We start from the raw sequence: 21396 nt of genomic DNA on the forward strand, positions 1-21396 counted from the left end.
CTTGCTCATATGGGCAACTGCATGGGGTGTGTGCAGAGAAGGCAGCATTAAAGGGGTATCCCCATCTCCAAGATCCTATCCTTACAGTGACATCTGGAACTGATTTCAACATTCTGGTGGCTGTCACTGGAATTATGAATGCAGCTCTGGATGTGACTGCAGAGTAACACATGATATTACTCAAATCATTAAAAGATGAGTCCTATATAAAATAGTTTGTGAGTCCTTTTGATTTTAATTCAGCACCTGGTTGTCCTTGTGATTTTGTAAACTAGAAGTGTTTTATCAACAGTTGCTCCACAGTAACAACTCCCCAGCCGCAGGCATATGTAGAGGATCAGGCAGAGGTTTGTGAAGTTTCATTTGTGCGGTTTCTGCTGTAGACCATTCATTTTTTACCGAGTTCTCTAACAATAATCAGATCCATGGAATTGTGATTGTCAACCTTGGTAGCAAGTGTCAAAATATCGCTACAGCACCCCCACGGGAGACCACTGGTGATAATTGTTAACCATTTACTTACCATAATAGATGTAAAATCACTTGATGCACAGGCTCCTAGGATGGCAGCTCCTACAAGGACAGACTCAACTTCTTTGGATAAGATAACTGGAAGACCTGCACATGATAAACATGGCTCTCAGTAACACTGTATCTTATTGTACAAAAACTCCTCAACATTGAAATTGCAACACCAAGAAGGAAAAGTTGTGGAATTATGGAAATCACAGGATGACCTGTAATTAATTAATGGGAAATGGAAACAACATTCCATGACTTATTTTCTTGGAGAATTAAATAAATATAACTGATCTTATCTGATAAAACAACCTAAATGAATAGCTACAAACAGGCTGCATTTTCAGTGATGTCACTGCTCTCTAGTGAATGGATAGGCTGCATTCTCGGTGATGTTACTACTCTATAATAGTGAACGTATAGGCTGCAATCTCCCACTGTATACTAACGGACTTTTTAGTATATACTGTGCCAAACACTACATTAGAAACAGGATTAACAATAAGGGAGGAGATGTTGCATTGTATTTTAGGAAAACGTATATCTCCACAGAGATCCAAGCCTCAGAGACTGGTAGCTCTGTAGAAACTGTTAGGGTAAGAATTCAAGGAGAGAAGAACAGAAAGGACACTATTGTAAGCAGTTACTATAGGCCACCTGGAGAGACTGAAGATATGGATTAATTCTTTTTACATCAGATGTCCCTGTTCTCAAAAAAGTACAACACAGTGATCATGTGAGATTTTAGCTATACAGATATTTGTTGGGATTCTCAGGCAAAAATAATGGGTCCAGAAAATGCTTATCTTCTCTTGCTGAAGACAACTTTATCTTTCAAAAGGTAGAAGAAAGAACAAGAGGATTTGCCAACTTGGACCTAATTCGTACCAGGAAATGGTTGAGGAAGTAAAGGTGGCTGGGAATTTAGGAGGTAGCAATCATGCTATCTTCGGACTTTGGATTACAAGAGGAGGAAGACCAGTGAGGAGGAAGACTTTAAGGATGGACAAAAATAAGGAAGAATTGGAAGCATTTTAAGAGAGACCAGGATGGATTGACACAGAACTTAATCACTTGTTAAAAAGGAAAAAATAAATGTATATCACATGGAAAGAGGGGGCATAACTAAAGAACAATATAATGCTCTCTACAGGGGAATGCAGGGTATGAGTTAGAAGAGCTAAAGCCAGTAATGAAGTAAGGCTTGCAAGCTAGACCAAAAACAGTAAAAAAGGATTTTGGGGTATGTCAAAAGCAAATGACAAGTCAAAACAACTATAGGATTTTTACAGGATGAAAAGGTTGAAGTGGTCAAAAATGTTGAGAAGGGCAAAATTTTAAATTCCTATTTTGCATCTGTTTTCTCTAAGAAACCAATTGTAACATCAACTGATCTTCTCAATGCCATCAAAGGAATAAAAGAATCCACACTATCTATAAACAGAGAGATGGTGACGGAACACTGAGCGAATTTAAATCTCCTGGTCCAGATGAATATGGAAAATGTGGTAGATAGAGTATATCTCGACTTCAGCAAAGCATTTGATAAAGTATCTCCTACTATCCTTATTGAAAAAATTACTAAGTATGGAATTGACAAGGCTAAGGTTAGGTGGACTTATAACTGGCTCACTGATTGTACTCAAAGAGTGGAAATAAATGATTGCACATCCAGCTGGAAAAATGTTTCAAGTGGGGACCACAAGGCTCTGTCCTGGCCCCAGTGTTGTTCAACATTTTTATAAATGATCTAGATAAGGGAACTGAAAGTAAACAAATCAAATTTGCAGACAATGCAAAGCTAAGAGGGATAGCTAAAGGCCCCGTCTCACACAGCGACGCTGCAGCGATACAGACAACGATGCTGATCGCTGCAGCGTCGCTGTTTTGTCGCTGTGTGGTCGCTGGGGAGCTGTCACACAGACCGCTCTCTCCAGCGACCAACGATCAGGGGAACAACTTCGGCATCGTTGAAACTGTCATCAACGATGCCGAAGTCCCCCTGCAGCACCCGGTAACCAGGGTAAACATCGGGTTACTAAGCGCAGGGCCGCGCTTAGTAACCCGATGTTTACCCTGGTTACCAAAAAAACAAACAGTACATACTCGCCTTTCGGTGTCCAGGTCCCTTGCCGTCTGCTTCCTGCTCTGACAGTGCCGCTGTACACTGAGAGCAGAGCGCAGCGGTGACGTCACTGCTGTGCTGCGCTCTCACTGTACGGCGGCTCAGTCAGAGCAGGAAGCAGACGGCAAGGGACCTGGACACCGAAAGGCGAGTATGTACTGTTTGTTTTTTTGGTAACCAGGGTAAACATCGGGTTACTAAGCGCGGCCCTGCGCTTAGTAACCCGATGTTTACCCTGGTTACCAGTGAAGACATCGCTGGATCGGTGTCACACACACCGATTCAGCGATGTCAGCGGGACCTCAACGACCAAAAAAAGGTCCAGGCCATTCCGACACGACCAGCGATCTCGCAGCAGGGGCATGATCGCTGGTACATGTCACACATAGCGAGATCGCTACTGAGATCGCTGTTGCGTCACAAAACTTGTGACTCAGCAGCGATCTCGCTAGCGATCTCGCTATGTGAGACGGGGCCTTAAGGCTATGTGCACACGTCAGGATTTCTTGCAGAAATTTTCCTGACAAAAACCGGACATTTCTGCCAGAAATCTGCATGCGTTTTTTTTCGCATTTTTTCACGCGTTTTTGACGTGTTTTTTGTGCGTTTTTTCCAAATGCATAGAATTGCGGGAAAAAAGCGGAAAATCCACAAAATTAATGAACATGCTGCTTTTTTTTTACCGCAATGCATTTTTTTCAAGCACAAAACATGCAAAATGCATTCTAAATGATAGGATGCATAATGTATGCGTTTTAATAAGTTTTTATAGCGTTTTTATTGCAAAAAAAAGTGAAAAAAAAAGCGAAAAAACCTGAACGTGTGCACATACCCTAACACTAGAGAAGAACAACAGAGAAAGGATTCAGGAGGAGCTAGATTAGCTTGAACAATGGGCAGTGACTAATAGAATGGTATTTAACACGGAGAAATGCAAGATTCTACATCTGGGCAAGAAAAACAAAACTTACATTTATAGAATGGGAGGAATAGAACTAAGCAAAAGCACGTATGAAAAAGATTTGGGTGTACTAATAGATCACAGACTACACATGAGTCAACAGTGTGATGCAGCCGCAAAAAAGGCAAACACAGTTCTAGGATATACGGTATTAAGAGAAGCATAGAGTCTAGATAACGTGAAGTAATTATCTCCCCCTACTTCTCCTTGGTCAGGCCCCATCTGGAATACTGTGTTCAGTTATGGGCACCACATTTTTAAAAATACATTGAAAAACGGGATCAAGGTTAGAGAAGAGCTACCAGGATGGTGAGCGGACTGCAAAGTATGTCCTATGAGGAACGGTTAAATGATCTGGGAATGTTTAGCTTGCAAAAAAGAAGGAGAGGAGACTTAATAACTGTCTACAAATATCTGAAGGGCTCTCACAGTGTAGAGAAATCATCATTATTCTCATTTGCACATCGAAAAACGAGAAGCAATGGAATGAAACTGAAATGGAGAAGATACAGATTAGATTAGAAAAAACATTTTGACAGGGTGATCAATGAGTAGAGCAGACTGCCATGAGAGGTGGTGAGTTCTCCTTCAATGGAAGTCTTCAAACAGAGGCTGGAGAGACATCTGTCTGAGATGGTTTAGTGAATCCAGCATTGAGCAGGGGGTTGGACACAATGACCCTGGAGGTCCCTTCCAACTCTAACATTCTAGGATTCTATGATATTGCTTAATTTTGCTACCATGTTACTGCAGCGCCCCAGAGTCCTGGTCGTTGCAGTACTGATGCTCCGCCGCTAAGGGGGGCTATGGTACGTCTGATGGCACTGAAGGAGTTCACCTGACCAGGTATCACAGACACCAATACACTTCACAGTCTGGCCTCCAGGGGGAGCTAAGGGTACTATGTATTAGGCCACTCCTCACAATCTGGTAAAACTGGGGGTTAGATAGGAAGTTAGAAAGAAGCTGACTGGGTTGGAACCAGGCAACATCCTGTGGCAGAGGGTGTTGCAGGGGAAGATTCAGGGGGTCCCTGTCAGGGGTGGGATCCTGACAGAGGCCTAGCGAACAGGAAAGAACGTTACAGGACCGCGCCTGCACTTCATCGCGGCGGTACCCCAAGAAAGGACAAGAAGCGAGGTTTATTGTGCTGAGTGAGAAACGAAATCAACGCAACAAGGAGAAACACCAGTAGGAGTCGTGCTGTAAGACGAGGCAACATCCCACTGAGGCGTGTAGCCGGTGGCCGGAAACGCCGAGGAAGTATTGAGCTCCAGGCCTTACTTCAAACCTACGGCAGGACAGTCAGTTATAGGCGGGCTGTCTCACTCAAATCACCTAAGAAGACATAGGGGGCAACAGTTGGAGAGGGAAGGTCTTTGGATTGAAGATCCTATGATACCAAGTATAAGGGGCAACAGTTGGAGAGGGGCGACACTAGGGTCCCGGAAGAGCTCCGAGCCTACCCGTCATACGGGTGCGTCCTAGCCATATCATCTGGGGGGACGAAGAAGAACATCAAAATCGAGTTGTGAGGGAACTTCAGAAACAGACACAACAGTTGTGGGGACTATCCCGTAAGCACAGCAGGGGAGGACCACAACACACAAGCGCTAGAAGGTAGGCACAGATTTCCACCTGCAAAGGGAACTCTGGAGGTGCCATCGGACCGGCCGGACTCCCGCAGCCCGGTTAACCGTATTCCGGACTGAGGATCCTGAAGCCTTCAGTAAAGAGGTAAATAGACTGCAACCTGGTGTCCTCGTTATTTACTGCGACCTGCACCGCACCACCACCTTATCACATTCTCAACTTTCACTGGACGCCCCTCAGCAGGGTCACGGACCGGGCCCAGCCACCGTGACAACCCCAGAACCGAGACGTAGCGGCCCGATACCGGGTGCCCCTCAGCCCTGCGGCAGTGGGGGCGCTCCATTACTCTTACTGTCAGACATTATTCATCTCTGTAAATACCCCATGAGTCATTGCACAGCAACCAAAAGAGCATTAAAAAAGAAAATTATTACACGGAAGCAACGTCTAATGAATTCCAAAAACTAATTGAAAGACCTTTAACCTGTCAGATAATTACATCATCCTGGAGAAAGGAGAACTATAGGATGCAATTGAATCAGATGTAAGTGGCACCATATAAATCACTTGTGACCACAAACAATGTCCCTGATCATGGTCAACAATGTCCTGTCAGATGTCTCGTCTTTGATGTCCCATGTCTGAAATAAAGAGAAGTTCTGATACAGATCTGTGTATTGTGTGTTGTGAATTCCGTCTGGGCTCCCTCTGGTGGCCTTTAGCGATACTGCGGGTCTGGAGCTGGGCTCAGCTGCCTCTGCCTCATTTCCTGCTATGCTGGTTCCTATTTAACTCCACCTGGACCTTTACTTGTTGCCTGCTGTCGTTGTATTCAGTACTGGTTCTGACGTCTCCTGGATTTCCCTGGTGACCTGTTTCTTTCTGAGAAGCTAAGTTTTGCTAGTTCTTTTTGCTCATTGTTTCCTTGAAAATGTTTCTCAGTATATGATGTGTTCAGTCCAGCTTGCTTATATGTGATTTTTCGCTTGCTGGTAGCTCTGGGGGGCAGAGTGCGCCCCTCACATCGTGAGTCGGTGTGGGGGTTCTTGTACTTTCTGCGTGGATAGTTTTTGATAGTTTTCGTACCGACCGCACAGATCCCTTGCTCTCTTCTGTCTATTTAGTGTTAGCGGGCCTCATTTGCTTAAACCTGTTTTTCATTCCTATGTTTGTATTTTCCCCTTAACTCACCGTTATTATTTGTGGGGGGCTGTCTAAACTTTGGGGTTATTTCTCTGAGGCAAGTGAGGCTTTGCTTTCTCTCTAGGGGTAGCCAGTTTCTCAGGCTGTGAAGAGGCATCTAGGTTTTTAGGTAACGCTCCACGGCTGCCTTTAGTGTGTGTGGATAGGATCAGGATTGCGGTCGGTATAGTTCCCACATCCCCGGAGCTTGTCCTACTATTCAGGTTTACCTATCAGGTCAGTTTGGTGATCCTACCACCGGATCATAACAGTACAGCAGGCCGTAAAGAGTTAATGCATCGCAAAAGAGGGATAAGAGAAATCCTGAGTTCTTTTTTTTTTTTTTTTTTTTCCTCTGCATTGTGTCTAGCCTCTCTCCTCCCCTTAATCTCTGGGTGGTTTAGAATTCAGCTGCAGCTACGGACCTTCAGAGTCTGTCTTCTAGTGTGGATCATCTCACTGCTAGGGTACAAGGCATTCAGGATTATGTAGTCCACAGTCCTATGTCAGAGCCTAAGATACCTATTCCTGAGCTGTTCTCCGGAGACAGATCTAGGTTTTTGAACCTTAAAAAATAATTGCAAATTATTCCTTTCTCTGAGACCTCGTTCCTCTGGTGATCTGGTTCAGCAAGTTAAAATTATTATTTCTTTGTTGCGAGGTGACCCTCAAGATTGGGCATTCTCTCTGGCGCCAGGAGATCCTGCATTGCAAAATGTGGATGCGTTTTTTCTGGCGCTTGGACTGCTTTATGAGGAACCTAATCTGGTAGACCAAGCAGAAAAGGTTTTGCTGACTCTCTCCCAGGGTCAGGATGAAGCAGAGGTTTATTGTCAGAAATTTAGGAAATGGTCTGTGCTCACTCAATGGAATGAGTGTGCCCTGGCAGCGATTTTCAGAAAGGGTCTTTCTGAAGCCATTAAGGATGTTATGGTGGGGTTCCCCACGCCTGCGGGTCTGAATGAGTCAATGTCTTTGGCCATTCAGATTGATCGGCGTTTGCGGGAGCGCAAACCAGTGCACCATCTGGCGGTATTTTCTGAGCAGAAGCCTGTGGAGCGCCCCCACACCGCCGCAGGGCCTAGGGGTACCCGGAGCCGGGCTTCGGGGTCTCAATCCTGGGGTTGTCACGGTGGCTAGACCCGGTCCGTGGCCCTGTCCGTCAGTGGGGGACGTCCGGTGCAATAAGTGGTGGTGTAGCGGTGCAGTTGTGGGGTGCAGGTCGCGGTAAATAACGAGGACACCAGGTTGCAGTCTCTTTACCTCTTTACTGGAGATCTCTGAGTCCTCAGTCCAGAATATGGTTCACCAGGCTGCGCAAGTCCGGCCGGTCCAATGGCACCTCCAGAGTTCACTTCACAGGTGGAAATCAGTGCCTTCCTTCTTAGCGCTATGTGTTGTAGTCCTTCCCTGCTATGCTTACGGAAAGTACCCCACAACTGTTGTGTCTGTTTCTTAAGTTCCCTCACAACAACTCGATTAACTGATCTTCTGCTAATCATCCGTCCCTTCCTGATGTTACAGTTAGAACGGCACCCGTTTGACGGGTAGGCCTGGAGTTCTTCCGGGACCCTAGAGACGCCCCTCTCCCACAATTGCCTCCCAAGACTTCATAGGTGATTTAGGTGAGACAGCCCGCCTGAGACTGACTGTCCTGCCGCTGTTTAGAGTATTGCTTGAAGCTGTCTATTGAAATACTCCCTCGGCGTTCCGGCCACCGGTAGTGCGCCTCAGTAGAGTGTTGCGTCGTTCTTACAGCATAACCCCTACTGGTATTCTCCTTTTGCGTTGATCTCGTTTCTCACTCAGCACAATATATCTCTCTTCTAGTCCTTCCTTAGGGCACCGCCGCTTCTCAGTGCAGGCACGGTCCCGTTACTCTCTTTCCTGTAGCCAGGTCTCCATCAGGGTCCCAAACCTGACAGAGGCCCTACCGAATCTTCCCCCTGCAACACCCTCTGCCACAAGGTGTTGCCTGGTTCCCTTCCAGTCAGCTTTCTCTCTAACTTCCTGCCTGACCCCCAGTTTTACCTGTATGTGGAGAGTGGCCTAGTAAATAGAACCCTTAGCTCCCCCTGGAGGCCCGGTGGTGAAATGTATTGGTGTCTGTGATACCTGGTCAGATGAACTCCTTCAGTGCCATCAGACGTACCATAGCTCCCCTTAGCGGCTGAGCCATAGTACTGCAACGACCAGGACTCTGGGGCGCTGCACTCCCCCCTGGTTAAACACAGTACTCCGGGACTGGGAAGAAAACAACAATACAGGTTAGCAAAAAGACATACAATTTTTGTTGAGTGCAATTAACAATAAGTATACTTGAACAGGCTTCCCTTTATGGGAGGTGAGGACACTTGAACGTTACAAAACATGGTTAAACATTAACATTATAAATTACAGGCTATAAATAACTCCTGTTACCCAACCGGGTATTCTAATTCGTATAACTTCTGGAACAATAATTCAACATCGCCCTTAAGGACGTACACTCAGCATCCATTAAAGACCTTCTTATAATCACATTATAAGGCAAGTTTAACTTTACATTCCCCTTCTTTAATCTGCAGGACCGCCTGTCCTATCGGCGCCAGACCTACTGCCTCTCCTTTCTTACAGGACCGCTCCTTTCAGCCCGAGCCTTCTGTCTTTTCAACTACTATACACGGTATAGAACATAACACACTTTCGGGTTTGAGAACACTGAGCCATCTACATATGGCTCCTAAGAGGACCTACCACCTAACCCCTACGGGTTCACTCTCTGTCCTCGGTATCACATTATTAACTCTTCTTCTTACAATAACTAACTTCTTATGGAGGACTCAGGGTTTACCTTCTATCCCCAGTTTCTTATCAACATTATCAACTATCCTCTTATAACATCAATCCTCATTACTACTTTCTTACTACTGACTATGCAGGACACTCTGTCTACCCCTACGGGCCTTCTGCATCTTTCTTCTAGCCTTCTTTCTGGAAACATCATCTGCATTTCTTTACATTTAACCAATCAAATACATATAACTTTTACATGTAAGAATTATCATCACTTTCACTCATTAAGACATTATTGCTATCCATCAATCTTAAAGCAATACGGTTCTTCAAATGTACACGTGTATGTCCCCTTTAAGAAGGGACCAAGTCTTTAGGAGGTAGCATTTCTTCTCTAGCTACCAGTCCATACTCAGCAAAGGCTCCGGTGCGGTATCTTCGCAAAGAGTCTCTTTCTAAGTAAAACCAATAGGAAACACCCTTAATAAGGTGTGAACTATATACAGGAAGTTTGTATCATGCACGGTCCATGATTACTGCAGTTCTGTAAACTTTGTGGAACAAAAAAAAAGCAAAAATGAAAGTGAAAGCAGAAATAAAAAGCAATAGGGATCCCGGGTAAACAAAGGGATCCCTTTAAGAGTTAACCCAGGACGGGTTTTAGCAGCAAAACAGCAAGGAAATAAACAGTTAACTATTTACAGTTTCAGGTTTCCGAGGCTTAGTTGGACGGCTTCCAGGGCTGCACCTGGCACTTAACCCTTCTTGGCCTGGGAGAAGTGAGGTCCAGGGATACACCCAGTGCTGGACACATGCCGTTAATCCGTCTTTCATGCATGGTTAAATCATGCGCAGCGATGGAGGTCTGCGCAGCTTGAGTATGGGCATCTGCTGCAGCAGAGGTAGCGGCTGCTGCAAGATCAGTCACTGGAACAGAGTCAGCTTCTGTGGCACTAGCAGTCGCTGGGGTGGTGTCGGTCATCAGGGCAGGGTCGTCTCTCATACCTGCTTCAGACGTGGTCCCTCCGGTGCCGGTCTGCTCCGTCTCCGCTGGGGTCTGGAACGCTGGTTGCGGGGCCTTGTGCTGCGACGTTTTCATCTCTGCTTGCAGCATTCTGCTTTCCGGCAGGGCCTTGCTTTCTGGCTTCGGAGCGCTGGAACTTCTTTCTTGCTCCGGACCAGACGAGGCTGCCGACAGACGTCTGGCGAGGCTCCCGATGATGGTCTTCTTCCACCCAGCCTCAGTGCTCAGCTGCATCCGCCGGGGTTGATGGATCAGCCCGTCCGCTCCGGTCTGCAGTAGGTCAGCGTCAACTGTGGAGGTCTGGCTGCGGTGCCTCTCCGGGTAGCTGGGGGAGTCCTCGGCTCCGACCCCACGCTCCGGCTCCGGGCGGCTGGCCATGGCGGCCTCCATGTTGCTCACTCCTTCTTCCTGGTCCTTTTCCCGCTCTCTCCTTCGTGGGCGGTTTCGTTTTCGTTGTCTCTGCCCACCATTAAGGATCAGGAGGCGGACCTCGGCTGCTGACGGACACGTCCTCAAGGGGCCGAGATATTTAGACTGGGCGGCCAATGTCTTTCGCGCTCTTCAGCTTGTTCACGCCCACTTCCACGCCCTTCTTCTTCTCCTGCGCTCTCCTTAGCGCTGTAATGGCGGCGGTTTTGGCGGGAACTTCTGGCGGCAAGTGGCAACACACAGTCCTTGTAATAAAGCACAGTCCAAGCACGATAAATCACAGTTCCAAGGCACACATGACCTGATTCTTCAGGCTTAAGTAGATCCTGTTCGTGATGCCAAGTTTGGAGCGCCCCCACACCGCCACAGGGCCTAGGGGTACCCGGAGCCGGGCTTCGGGGTCTCAGTCCTGGGGTTGTCACGGTGGCTAGACCCGGTCCGTGGCCCTGTCCGTCAGTGGGGGACGTCCGGTGCAATAAGTGGTGGTGTAGCGGTGCAGTTGTGGGGTGCAGGTCGCGGTAAATAACGAGGACACCAGGTTGCAGTCTCTTTACCTCTTTACTGGAGATCTCTGAGTCCTCAGTCCAGAATATGGTTCACCAGGCTGCGCAAGTCCGGCCGGTCCAATGGCACCTCCAGAGTTCACTTCACAGGTGGAAATCAGTGCCTTCCTTCTTAGCGCTATGTGTTGTAGTCCTTCCCTGCTATGCTTACGGAAAGTCCCCACAACTGTTGTGTCTGTTTCTTAAGTTCCCTCACAACAACTCGATTAACTGATCTTCTGCTAATCATCCGTCCCTTCCTGATGTTACAGTTAGAACGGCACCCGTTTGACGGGTAGGCCTGGAGTTCTTCCGGGACCCTAGAGACGCCCCTCTCCCACAATTGCCTCCCAAGACTTCATAGGTGATTTAGGTGAGACAGCCCGCCTGAGACTGACTGTCCTGCCGCTGTTTAGAGTATTGCTTGAAGCTGTCTATTGAAATACTCCCTCGGCGTTCCGGCCACCGGTAGTGCGCCTCAGTAGAGTGTTGCCTCGTTCTTACAGCATAACCCCTACTGGTATTCTCCTTTTGCGTTGATCTCGTTTCTCACTTAGCACAATATATCTCTCTTCTAGTCCTTCCTTAGGGCACCGCCGCTTCTCAGTGCAGGCACGGTCCCGTTACTCTCTTTCCTGTAGCCAGGTCTCCATCAGGGTCCCAAACCTGACAGAGGCCCTACCGAATCTTCCCCCTGCAACACCCTCTGCCACAAGGTGTTGCCTGGTTCCCTTCCAGTCAGCTTTCTCTCTAACTTCCTGCCTGACCCCCAGTTTTACCTGTATGTGGAGAGTGGCCTAGTAAATAGAACTAGGGTTGAGCGACTTTTGCTTTTTTAGGATCGAGTTGGGTTTTGTGAAACCCGACCCTCTCGAAAGTCGGATCGCGTGAAATCGGCCGATTCTACTGTAAAGTCGGGTTCCGCACCGGAACATGAAACCCAATGCAAGTCTCTCTCTCTCTCTCTCACTCTCTCTCTCTCTCTCTCTCTCACTCTCTCTCTCTCTCCTCCGTGCAAATGTTGTGTTTGACTGCGGAAATCACTGCAGCCCAAACGGTAATATGGCTCTATGACGCCGCAGAAACCAGACCGGAACCTATGTCATCACGCTGCCCACACTCCTTGATTGGCTGAAAAAATGGCGGGGAAGGCGTCATACGAAACGCGACTTTGGCGCCAAGATCGCGTACCGCATGGCCGACCCCACACAGGGATTGGGTCGGGTTTCATGAGACGCCGACTTTGCCAAAAGTCGGCGACTTATGAAAATGAACGATCCGTTTCGCTCAACCCTAAATAGAACCCTTAGCTCCCCCTGGAGGCCCGGCGGTGAAATGTATTGGTGTCTGTGATACCTGGTCAGATGAACTCCTTCAGTGCCATCAGACGTACCATAGCTCCCCTTAGCGGCTGAGCCATAGTACTGCAACGACCAGGACTCTGGGGCGCTGCACCTGAGTCTATGCAATGTGACAGGATTCTGACCAGAATTGAACGGCAAAATCACAGACGTCAGAATGGGTTGTGCTTTTACTGTGGTGATTCTGCTCATGTTATCTCAGATTGTTCTAAGCGCACAAAAAACTTCGCTAGGTCTGTCGCCATTGGTACTCTCACTGGGTCGCTGTGACCAGTGGGGTACTGCAGGGGTCGGTATTGGGACCTGTTCTCTTCAACATATTCATTAATGATCTGGTAGAAGGTTTACACAGTAAAATATTGATATTTGCAGATGATACAAAACTATGTAAAGCAGTTAATACAAGAGAAGATAGTATTCTGCTACAGATGGATCTGGATAAGTTGGAAACTTGGGCTGAAAGGTGGCAGATGAGGTTTAACAATGATATAAGGTTATACACATGGGAAGAAGGAATCAATGTCACCATTACACACTGAATGGGAAACCACTGGGTAAATCTGACATGGAGAAGGACTTGGGGATCCTAGTTAATGATAAACTTACCTGGAGCAGCCAGTGCCAGACAGCAGCTGCCAAGGCAAACAGGATCATGGGGTGCATTAAAAGAGGTCTGGATACACATGATGAGAGCATTATACTGCCTCTGTACAAATCTCTAGTTAGACCGCACATGGAGTACTGTGTCCAGTTTTGGGCACCGGTGCTCAAGAAGGATATAATGGAACTAGAGAGAGTACAAAGGAGGGCAACAAAATTAATAAAGGGGATGGGAGAACTACAATACCCAGATAGATTAGCGAAATTAGGATTATTTAGTCTAGAAAAAAGACGACTGAGGGGCGATCTAATAACCATGTATAAGTATATAAGGGGACAATACAAATATCTCGCTGAGGATCTGTTTATACCAAGGAAGGTGACGGGCACAAGGGGGCATTCTTTGCGTCTGGAGGAGAGAAGGTTTTTCCACCAAAATAGAAGAGGATTCTTTACTGTTAGGGCAGTGAGAATCTGGAATTGCTTGCCTGAGGAGGTGGTGATGGCGAACTCAGTTGAGGGGTTCAAGAGAGGCCTGGATGTCTTCCTGGAGCAGAACAATATTGTATCATACAATTATTAGGTTCTGTAGAAGGACGTAGATCTGGGGATTTATTATGATGGAATATAGGAATATAGGCTGAACTGGATGGACAAATGTCTTTTTTCGGCCTTACTAACTATGTAACTATGTAACTATGTACTGTACAGCCTAAATTCATTTTGTCTGTTACTTTGATTTGCTCTCTGTCATCCTACTCAGTTATGGCTTTTCTGGATTCAGGTGCTGCCCTGAATTTGATGGATTTGTCTTTTGCCAGGCGCTGTGGTTTTATCTTGGAGCCTTTGCAATTCCCTATTCCAGTAAAGGGAATTGATGCCACGCCATTGGCCAAGAATAAACCTCAGTACTGGGCTCAAGTGACCATGTGCATGACTCCTGCACATCAGGAGGTGATTCGCTTTCTTGTGCTACATAATTTGCATGATGTTGTTGTTTTGGGTCTGCCATGGCTGCAGGCTCATAATCCAGTCCTGGATTGGAAAGCAATGTCTGTGTCAAGTTGGGGTTGCCAGGGAATTCATGGTGATGCTCCTTTGGTGTCAATTGCTTCTTCTACTCCTTCTGAAGTCCCTGAATTTTTGTCGGACTACCAGGATGTATTTGATGAGCCCAAGTCCAGTGCCCTACCTCCTCATAGGGATTGTGATTGCGCCATAAATTTGATTCCTGGTAGTAAGTTCCCTAAGGGACGACTTTTTAATTTGTCTGTACCAGAACATGCCGCTATGCGGAGTTATATCAAGGAGTCTTTGGAGAAGGGGCATATTCGCCCGTCCTCGTCCCCTTTGGGTGCGGGGTTCTTTTTTGTGGCCAAGAAGGATGGTTCTCTGAGACCCTGTATAGATTATCACCTTCTAAATAACATCACGGTCAAATTTCAGTATCCTTTGCCACTGTTGTCCGATCTGTTTGCTCGGATTAGGGGGGCCAGTTGGTTCACCAAGATAGATCTTCATGGAGCGTATAATCTTGTGCGTATAAAGCAGGGCGATGAATGGAAAACAGCATTTAATACGCCCGAAGGCCATTTTGAGTACTTGGTGATGCCTTTTGGGCTTTCTAATGCCCCTTCTGTGTTCCAGTCTTTCATGCACGACATCTTCCGAGAGTATCTGGATAGGTTTATGATTGTGTACCTGGATGATATTTTGGTCTTTTCTGATGATTGGGAATCTCATGTGAAGCAGGTCAGGATGGTATTTCAGGTCCTGCGAGCCAATGCCTTATTTGTGAAGGGCTCTAAATGTCTCTTCGGAGTCCAGAAGGTTTCCTTTTTGGGCTTTATTTTTTCTCCTTCTACCATTGAGATGGATCCAGTCAAGGTCCAGGCTATTCATGACTGGACTCAACCTACATCGGTAAAGAGTCTTCAGAAGTTCTTGGGTTTTGCTAATTTTTACCGTCGCTTCATCACTAATTTTTCCAGTGTGGTTAAGCCTTTGATGGATTTGACCAAGAAGGGTTCTGATGTGACGAATTGGTCTCCTGCGGCCGTGGAGGCCTTTCAGGAGCTCAAACGTCGGTTCTCTTCGGCTCCTGTCTTGCGTCAGCCGGATGTCTCTCTGCCCTTCCAGGTCGAGGTTGATGCTTCTGAGATTGGAGCAGGGGCTGTCTTGTCTCAGAGAAGCTCTGATGGCTCTGTGATGAGGCCATGTGCTTTCTTTTCAAGAAAGTTTTCGCCTGCCGAGCGGAATTATGATGTTGGTAATCGGGAGTTGTTGGCAATGAAGTGGGCATTTGAGGAGTGGCGACATTAGCTTGAGGGAGCCAAACATCGTGTGGTGGTCTTGACTGATCACAAGAATTTGACTTATCTCGAGTCTGCTAAACGGCTAAATCCTAGACAGGCTTGATGGTCGCTGTTTTTCTCCTGTTTCGATTTTGTGGTTTCATACCTTCCGGGTTCGAAGAACGTGAAGGCTGATGCTCTTTCTAGGAGCTTTGTGCCTGACTCTCCGGGAGTTTCTGAACCGGCTGGTGTCCTCAGAGAGGGGGTGATTTTGTCTGCCATCTCCCCTGATTTACGACGGGTACTGCAGGAATTTCAGGCCAATAGACCTGACCGTTGTCCACCGGAGAGACTGTTTGTCTCGGATAGATGGACCAGTAGAGTCATTTCCGAGGTTCACTCTTCGGTGTTGGTGGGTCATCCTGGGATTTTTGGTACCAGGGATTTGGTGGCTAGGTCCTTTTGGTGGCCTTCCTTGTCGCGGGATGTGCGTTCCTTTGTGCAGTCCTGTGGGATTTGTGCTCGGGCCAAGCCTTGCTGTTCTCGTGCCAGTGGATTGCTTTTGCCTTTGCCTGTCCCGAAGAGGCCCTGGACGCATATTTCCATGGATTTTATTTCGGATCTTCCAGTCTCTCAGATGTCTGTTATCTGGGTGGTTTGTGATCGTTTTTCTAAAATGGTCCATTTGGTGCCCTTGCCTAAGCTGCCTTCCTCCTCCGATTTGGTTCCACTGTTTTTTCAGAATGTGGTTCGTTTGCATGGTATTCCTGAGAATATTGTGTCTGACAGACGATCCCAGTTTGTGTCCAGATTTTGGCGGTCCTTTTGTGCTAAGATGGGCATTGAATTATCTTTTTCATCGGCCTTCCATCCTCAGACGAATGGCCAAACCGAACGAACTAATCAGACCTTGGAGACTTATCTGACATGTTTTGTTTCTGCTGATCAGGATGATTGGGTGACTTTTTTTGCCATTGGCTGAGTTCGCCCTCAATAATCGGGCTAGTTCTGCTACTTTGGTTTCGCCTTTTTTTTGCAATTCTGGTTTTCATCCTCGTTTTTCCTCAGGTCAGGTTGAGCCTTCTGACTGTCCTGGGGTGGATTCTGTGGTGGATAGGTTGCAGCAGATTTGGAACCACGTGGTGGACAATTTGACGTGGTCACAAGAGAAGGCTCAGCGCTTTGCTAACCGCCGGCGCTGTGTGGGTCCCCGACTTCGTGTGGGGGATTTGGTATGGTTGTCTTCTCGTCATGTTCCGATGAAGGTTTCCTCTCCTAAGTTCAAGCCTCATTTCATCGGTCCTTATAAGATTTTGGAAATCCTCAACCCTGTGTCATTTCGTTTGGACCTCCCAGCATCATTTGCCATTCACAATGTGTTCCATAGGTCATTGTTGCGGAGATATGTGGTGCCTGTGGTTCCTTCTGTTGATCCTCCTGCTCCGGTCTTGGTCGAGGGAGAATTGGAGTATGTGGTGGAGAAGATCTTGGACTCTCGTGTTTCGAGACGGAAGCTTCAGTACTTAGTTAAATGGAAGGGCTATGGTCAGGAGGATAATTCCTGGGTTGTCGCCTCTGATGTCCATGCGGCCGATTTGGTTCGTGCCTTTCATTCGGCTCGTCCTGATCGGCCTGGGGGCTCTGGTGAGGGTCCGGTGACCCCTCCTCAAGGGGGGGGTACTGTTGTGAATTCCGTCTGGGATCCCTCTGGTGGCCTTTAGCGATACTGCGGGTCTGGAGCTGGGCTCAGCTGCCTCATTTCCTGCTATGCTGGTTCCTATTTAACTCCACCTGGACCTTTACTTGTTGCCTGCTGTCGTTGTATTCAGTACTGGTTCTGACCTCTCCTGGATTTCCCTGGTGACCTGTTTCTTTCTGAGAAGCTAAGTTTTGCTAGTTCTTTTTGCTCATTGTTTCCTTGAAAATGTTTCTCAGTATATGATGTGTTCAGTCCAGCTTGCTTATATGTGATTTTTCGCTTGCTGGTAGCTCTGGGGGGCAGAGTGCGCCCCTCACATCGTGAGTCGGTGTGGGGGTTCTTGTACTTTCTGCGTGGATAGTTTTTGATAGTTTTTGTACCGACCGCACAGATCCCTTGCTCTCTTCTGTCTATTTAGTGTTAGCGGGCCTCATTTGCTTAAACCTGTTTTTCATTCCTATGTTTGTATTTTCCCCTTAACTCACTGTTATTATTTGTGGGGGGCTGTCTAAACTTTGGGGTTATTTCTCTGAGGCAAGTGAGGCTTTGCTTTCTCTCTAGGGGTAGCCAGTTTCTCAGGCTGTGAAGAGGCGTCTAGGTTTTTAGGTAACGCTCCACGGCTGCCTTTAGTGTGTGTGGATAGGATCAGGATTGCGGTCGGTATAGTTCCCACATCCCCGGAGCTTGTCCTACTATTCAGGTTTACCTATCAGGTCAGTTTGGTGATCCTACCACCGGATCATAACAATTGTGGTAGTTGGAGCGGAGACTTATAATGGAAATAAATGTCCAGGATTTCTGTACATGAGGAAAAATTAGATTTAGATTTTCAGGGTATTGAGCCCTCGGAATGCATCTAATGGTCTGAAAGGGCTTAGGCGTAGTCAATTATCATGTTCCAAATAATGCAGCCCTACGGAGTCCTGAGATGGCTTTTAATGTGATCATACACACAATGGGTTCTACTAGTGTTCTATAAGACTGACTTTAATTTAAGCCATAAACTGGTGTAAATATTTCAGTTTTTGGCACACTGGCAGCCCACAATACACCACATTTAGTAAGAAGTGTGCACCTAGTACCATATTGGTGCATCTTAAACCAATACCAGCAATCTTTTTAATACTGGTCTATGAATCAATAGTCTCAGTAAATTATTAATTTGTATTATAACATCTCCACTTGTTATCATTATATATAGGAACAGTCTTACGTAATGTTCACATTGTTTATAGTAGCATTTTGTTATTGTCGTATGAAGAATACGAGTGGTCACCGACCCACCAAACTGATGGACTATAGAGTCCCTCGTTGTTCATCATGGTTAATGTCATTTTGGAGCTGCACACCAGACTCTGAATGCAAATCTTAAAAGCCATAATGGCACAATGGATCCCAATGATCGGTAACGAACACCATTGATATATAATGGGATCCTTCCAAACTTTAGAGAATGTTAATAGCAAGTACAGTGACAATCACCAATGCAAATCTGAAAGTCTGCATACACATTAGATGGTGAAAGTCAGTCAAATCAACCAATTTCTGAGTGACCAGTTGACTATTTGATGTGTATGGGACCATAGGAATTTCATCAGATGATCCTTTTATTTTTAGTAGAGATAAGCTGCTGCCAGAGGTGTCTGGCAGTGGCTTTTTACACTTTCCCCACTGAAAACATATGAATGATTGATTATGGGGGAGTCAGGAGAGATAGCTATCGGCTAAGCAATGTCATCCCATGTTTATGAGTGTGACCAGAAAATTTTAAGCTGCCGCTGTGTCTAGCTCCTAAATCACTGTCTGCAAAAATTTGCTGTAACAACCCCAAAAGTTATGGGAACAGGACTGTATTGAAACAATGAAGCGCTCCATTCACTGACAGCAAGGAGACATCTTGAAATCAAATGGAAATCAAAATACAAAAGTTTATTAGTGGGTTTCAGAACTGTTTAGTAGGTTGCATTACCTACCTGGCGATCTGCAAATTGGGGAATCGGTAAATCAAAAAACTTTCAATTCTCTATTGAAATCAAATTTAGACCGTAAAAATCCACGTCTCCCCTGACACTATTTAAACTACTATGCATGATTGCACTCTGGGCCTGTACGTGTGTCCTACAGATGGTGGGAGAATCGAGCTGGAAAATATTCCAATGGTGTTATTCCAAAAAAGCTTCTTATTGCAGCCAGAGACAGAATATACAATGTATCACTGGCAGGAAACTTTTCATGTTTCCATGGCAACCAGTAAACTCTGTAGTAACTTGTAACATAAAACAGAGAGAGAAACATTTGCTGCTGATAAACTTTGACTTTTCTCCAAAGACCGAGAAGAAAACAAAAACAAGGGATTCCCCGTCCTGGAGAGATACATATCTGCAGGGTGTGATCACTGCCCGGTCCTGGAATGTTTGAACAAGGTATCACAGCAACAAGCAAAATAGTTTCCACTTCAGCTGTATAAATTCCACTGGACAGAGCAGATTCCAGCAGATGGTGACACGTGGGGAGCAGATAACACAACTGATAAGGGTCAGGGTGAAAACAGAGTCAAATAATAGTCAAACTTATAAGTAAAGAAGGTTGTATGGAACTAGAAACAAATTCTGGAAACAGCGCCACCCCTCATTTACAGGTTGTGTCTGGTATTGCAGCTCGATTCTAGTAAAGAAAAACAGACTTTGCAGGTAGACAAGAGAGCGCTGTGGTTTCTTTAAGACAGAATGTTTTTTCTTAACTCCTTTAAAGACCGGAGCAAGCTTGTAAATATAATGTATAGCTGTGTCCAAGAAGGGGGACTCTAGGGGGTGCAGAGGTCACACCCATACCCTGAACTTTGGGGCCCGTCTGCCACCTAAGAACACGCCAGTATCATACATGGAAAGTCAGTGATTTGTTACGAATTTTCCATTTGGGCTCTGGTGTCCGGGTATCCTAACATTGGTCACTTATGTGCAGACATCTTATGAGATGAGGTGTGGGACCCTCATTCTCTGTATACCATAGGTATGAGCCCCACAGGTGGGTCCTGCATCTTTCATACATTTATGGAACACTACATTACAGAAGTTGTCACATGAAAATAAATTATATCACCTAAGTATAAATAAGATCCTATGGAGTTATGACTGTGACTGGTTTTCCAAGCAGGACACTAGGAAAGCTGAGTCACAACCAGGTATGCTTCAGCCCCTGCTTCTAACTCAGCAACTTTGGTGTTCAGGAGTCATTTAATAGGAAGCTGGATGAAATCCCAGTAGGAACTGCTATGGGAACCATGTTGGTTGTCACTTAGCTTTCCCAGATTGAGTCGTACGAGGGAAAATAAATGTTGATAACTTTTTTTTTTTTTAGATCTTTAGTCCTGTGTTTTGGGATTTTTTTAAGTGTATTAACTTACCAGTAATGTCAGCATGCATCTGCACAAACAGGGGGTTCTTACTGAGCCCCCCACATAGAAACAAACTAGTGATATTGTGGCCAGAAGATTTCATTGTATCCAAGATGTGTCTAGTTCCCAACTACAAACAAAGAGGAAAAAAAAGTTAACTGAGAATGGATTGAGGTGAATAAGAGGAGAAAGAGAAGGGAGTGGAGTAAGATAAGTAAGGGTATTGTGTGCAGTTAGAGGAGAAGATGAGTGTATGGAATAAAGAGAAGTGAGGTGTGTGTGGAGTAAGAGGAGGGAGTGTGTGAAATAAGAGGAATCAGTGGAGTAAGTGCAGTAAGAGGAGTGAAGGCAGGGAGTGGAGTATGATGAATGAGGGGAGTGTGTAGAGAAAGAAGAGGGGAGTGTGTGGAGTAAGTAGAGCAAGGGGCATATGTGGAATAAGATGAGTAAGCAGGTGTCAAGAGTAAGATGAGAATAGTGTGTGGAGTAAGAGAATTGAGGGAAGTTTGTGGAGTAAGAGGAGTGTGGGGAGTAAGACAAGTGTGTGGAGTAAGAGGAGTGAGGAAAGTGTGTGGAGTAAGAGGAGTAAGGGGAGTGTGTGGAGTAAGAGGATTGAGGGGAGTGTGTCAAGTAAGAGTAGAAGAGTGTGTGGAGTAAGAGGAGTGAGGAAAGTGTAGCGTAAGGGGAGTGTGTGGAGTAAGGGGAGTGTATGGAGTAACAGGAGTGAGGTGAGTGTGTCAAGAAAGAGAAGAGTTTGTGGAGTAAGAGAAGTGAAGGGAAGTGTGTGAAGTAATAGTAGTAAGGGGAGTGTGTGGAGTAAGAAAAGTCAGAGGATTGTGGGGAGTAAGAGGAGAAGTGTGTGGAGTAAGAGGAGTGAGGGAATTGTGAGGAGTAAGGA

General features: G+C 46.1%; 1 protein-coding gene across 2 annotated transcripts in view; it reads right to left on the minus strand.

Annotated features, from left to right (window-relative positions):
* The window catches only part of FGGY (FGGY carbohydrate kinase domain containing), a 184919-nt gene that overhangs the window by 35107 nt on the left and 128416 nt on the right, over positions 1-21396 (minus strand). For both annotated transcript variants that reach the window (XM_077276886.1, XM_077276887.1), the window contains 2 exons: positions 20508-20628; positions 524-618 (listed from right to left, as the gene is read on the minus strand). In XM_077276886.1, the coding sequence (XP_077133001.1) occupies positions 524-618; positions 20508-20628 (216 nt within the window). The remainder of the gene's footprint in view (positions 1-523; positions 619-20507; positions 20629-21396) is intronic.

Source organism: Ranitomeya variabilis, chromosome 8, assembly GCF_051348905.1.
Source record: "Ranitomeya variabilis isolate aRanVar5 chromosome 8, aRanVar5.hap1, whole genome shotgun sequence".
Classification (NCBI taxonomy): Eukaryota; Metazoa; Chordata; class Amphibia; order Anura; family Dendrobatidae; genus Ranitomeya; species Ranitomeya variabilis.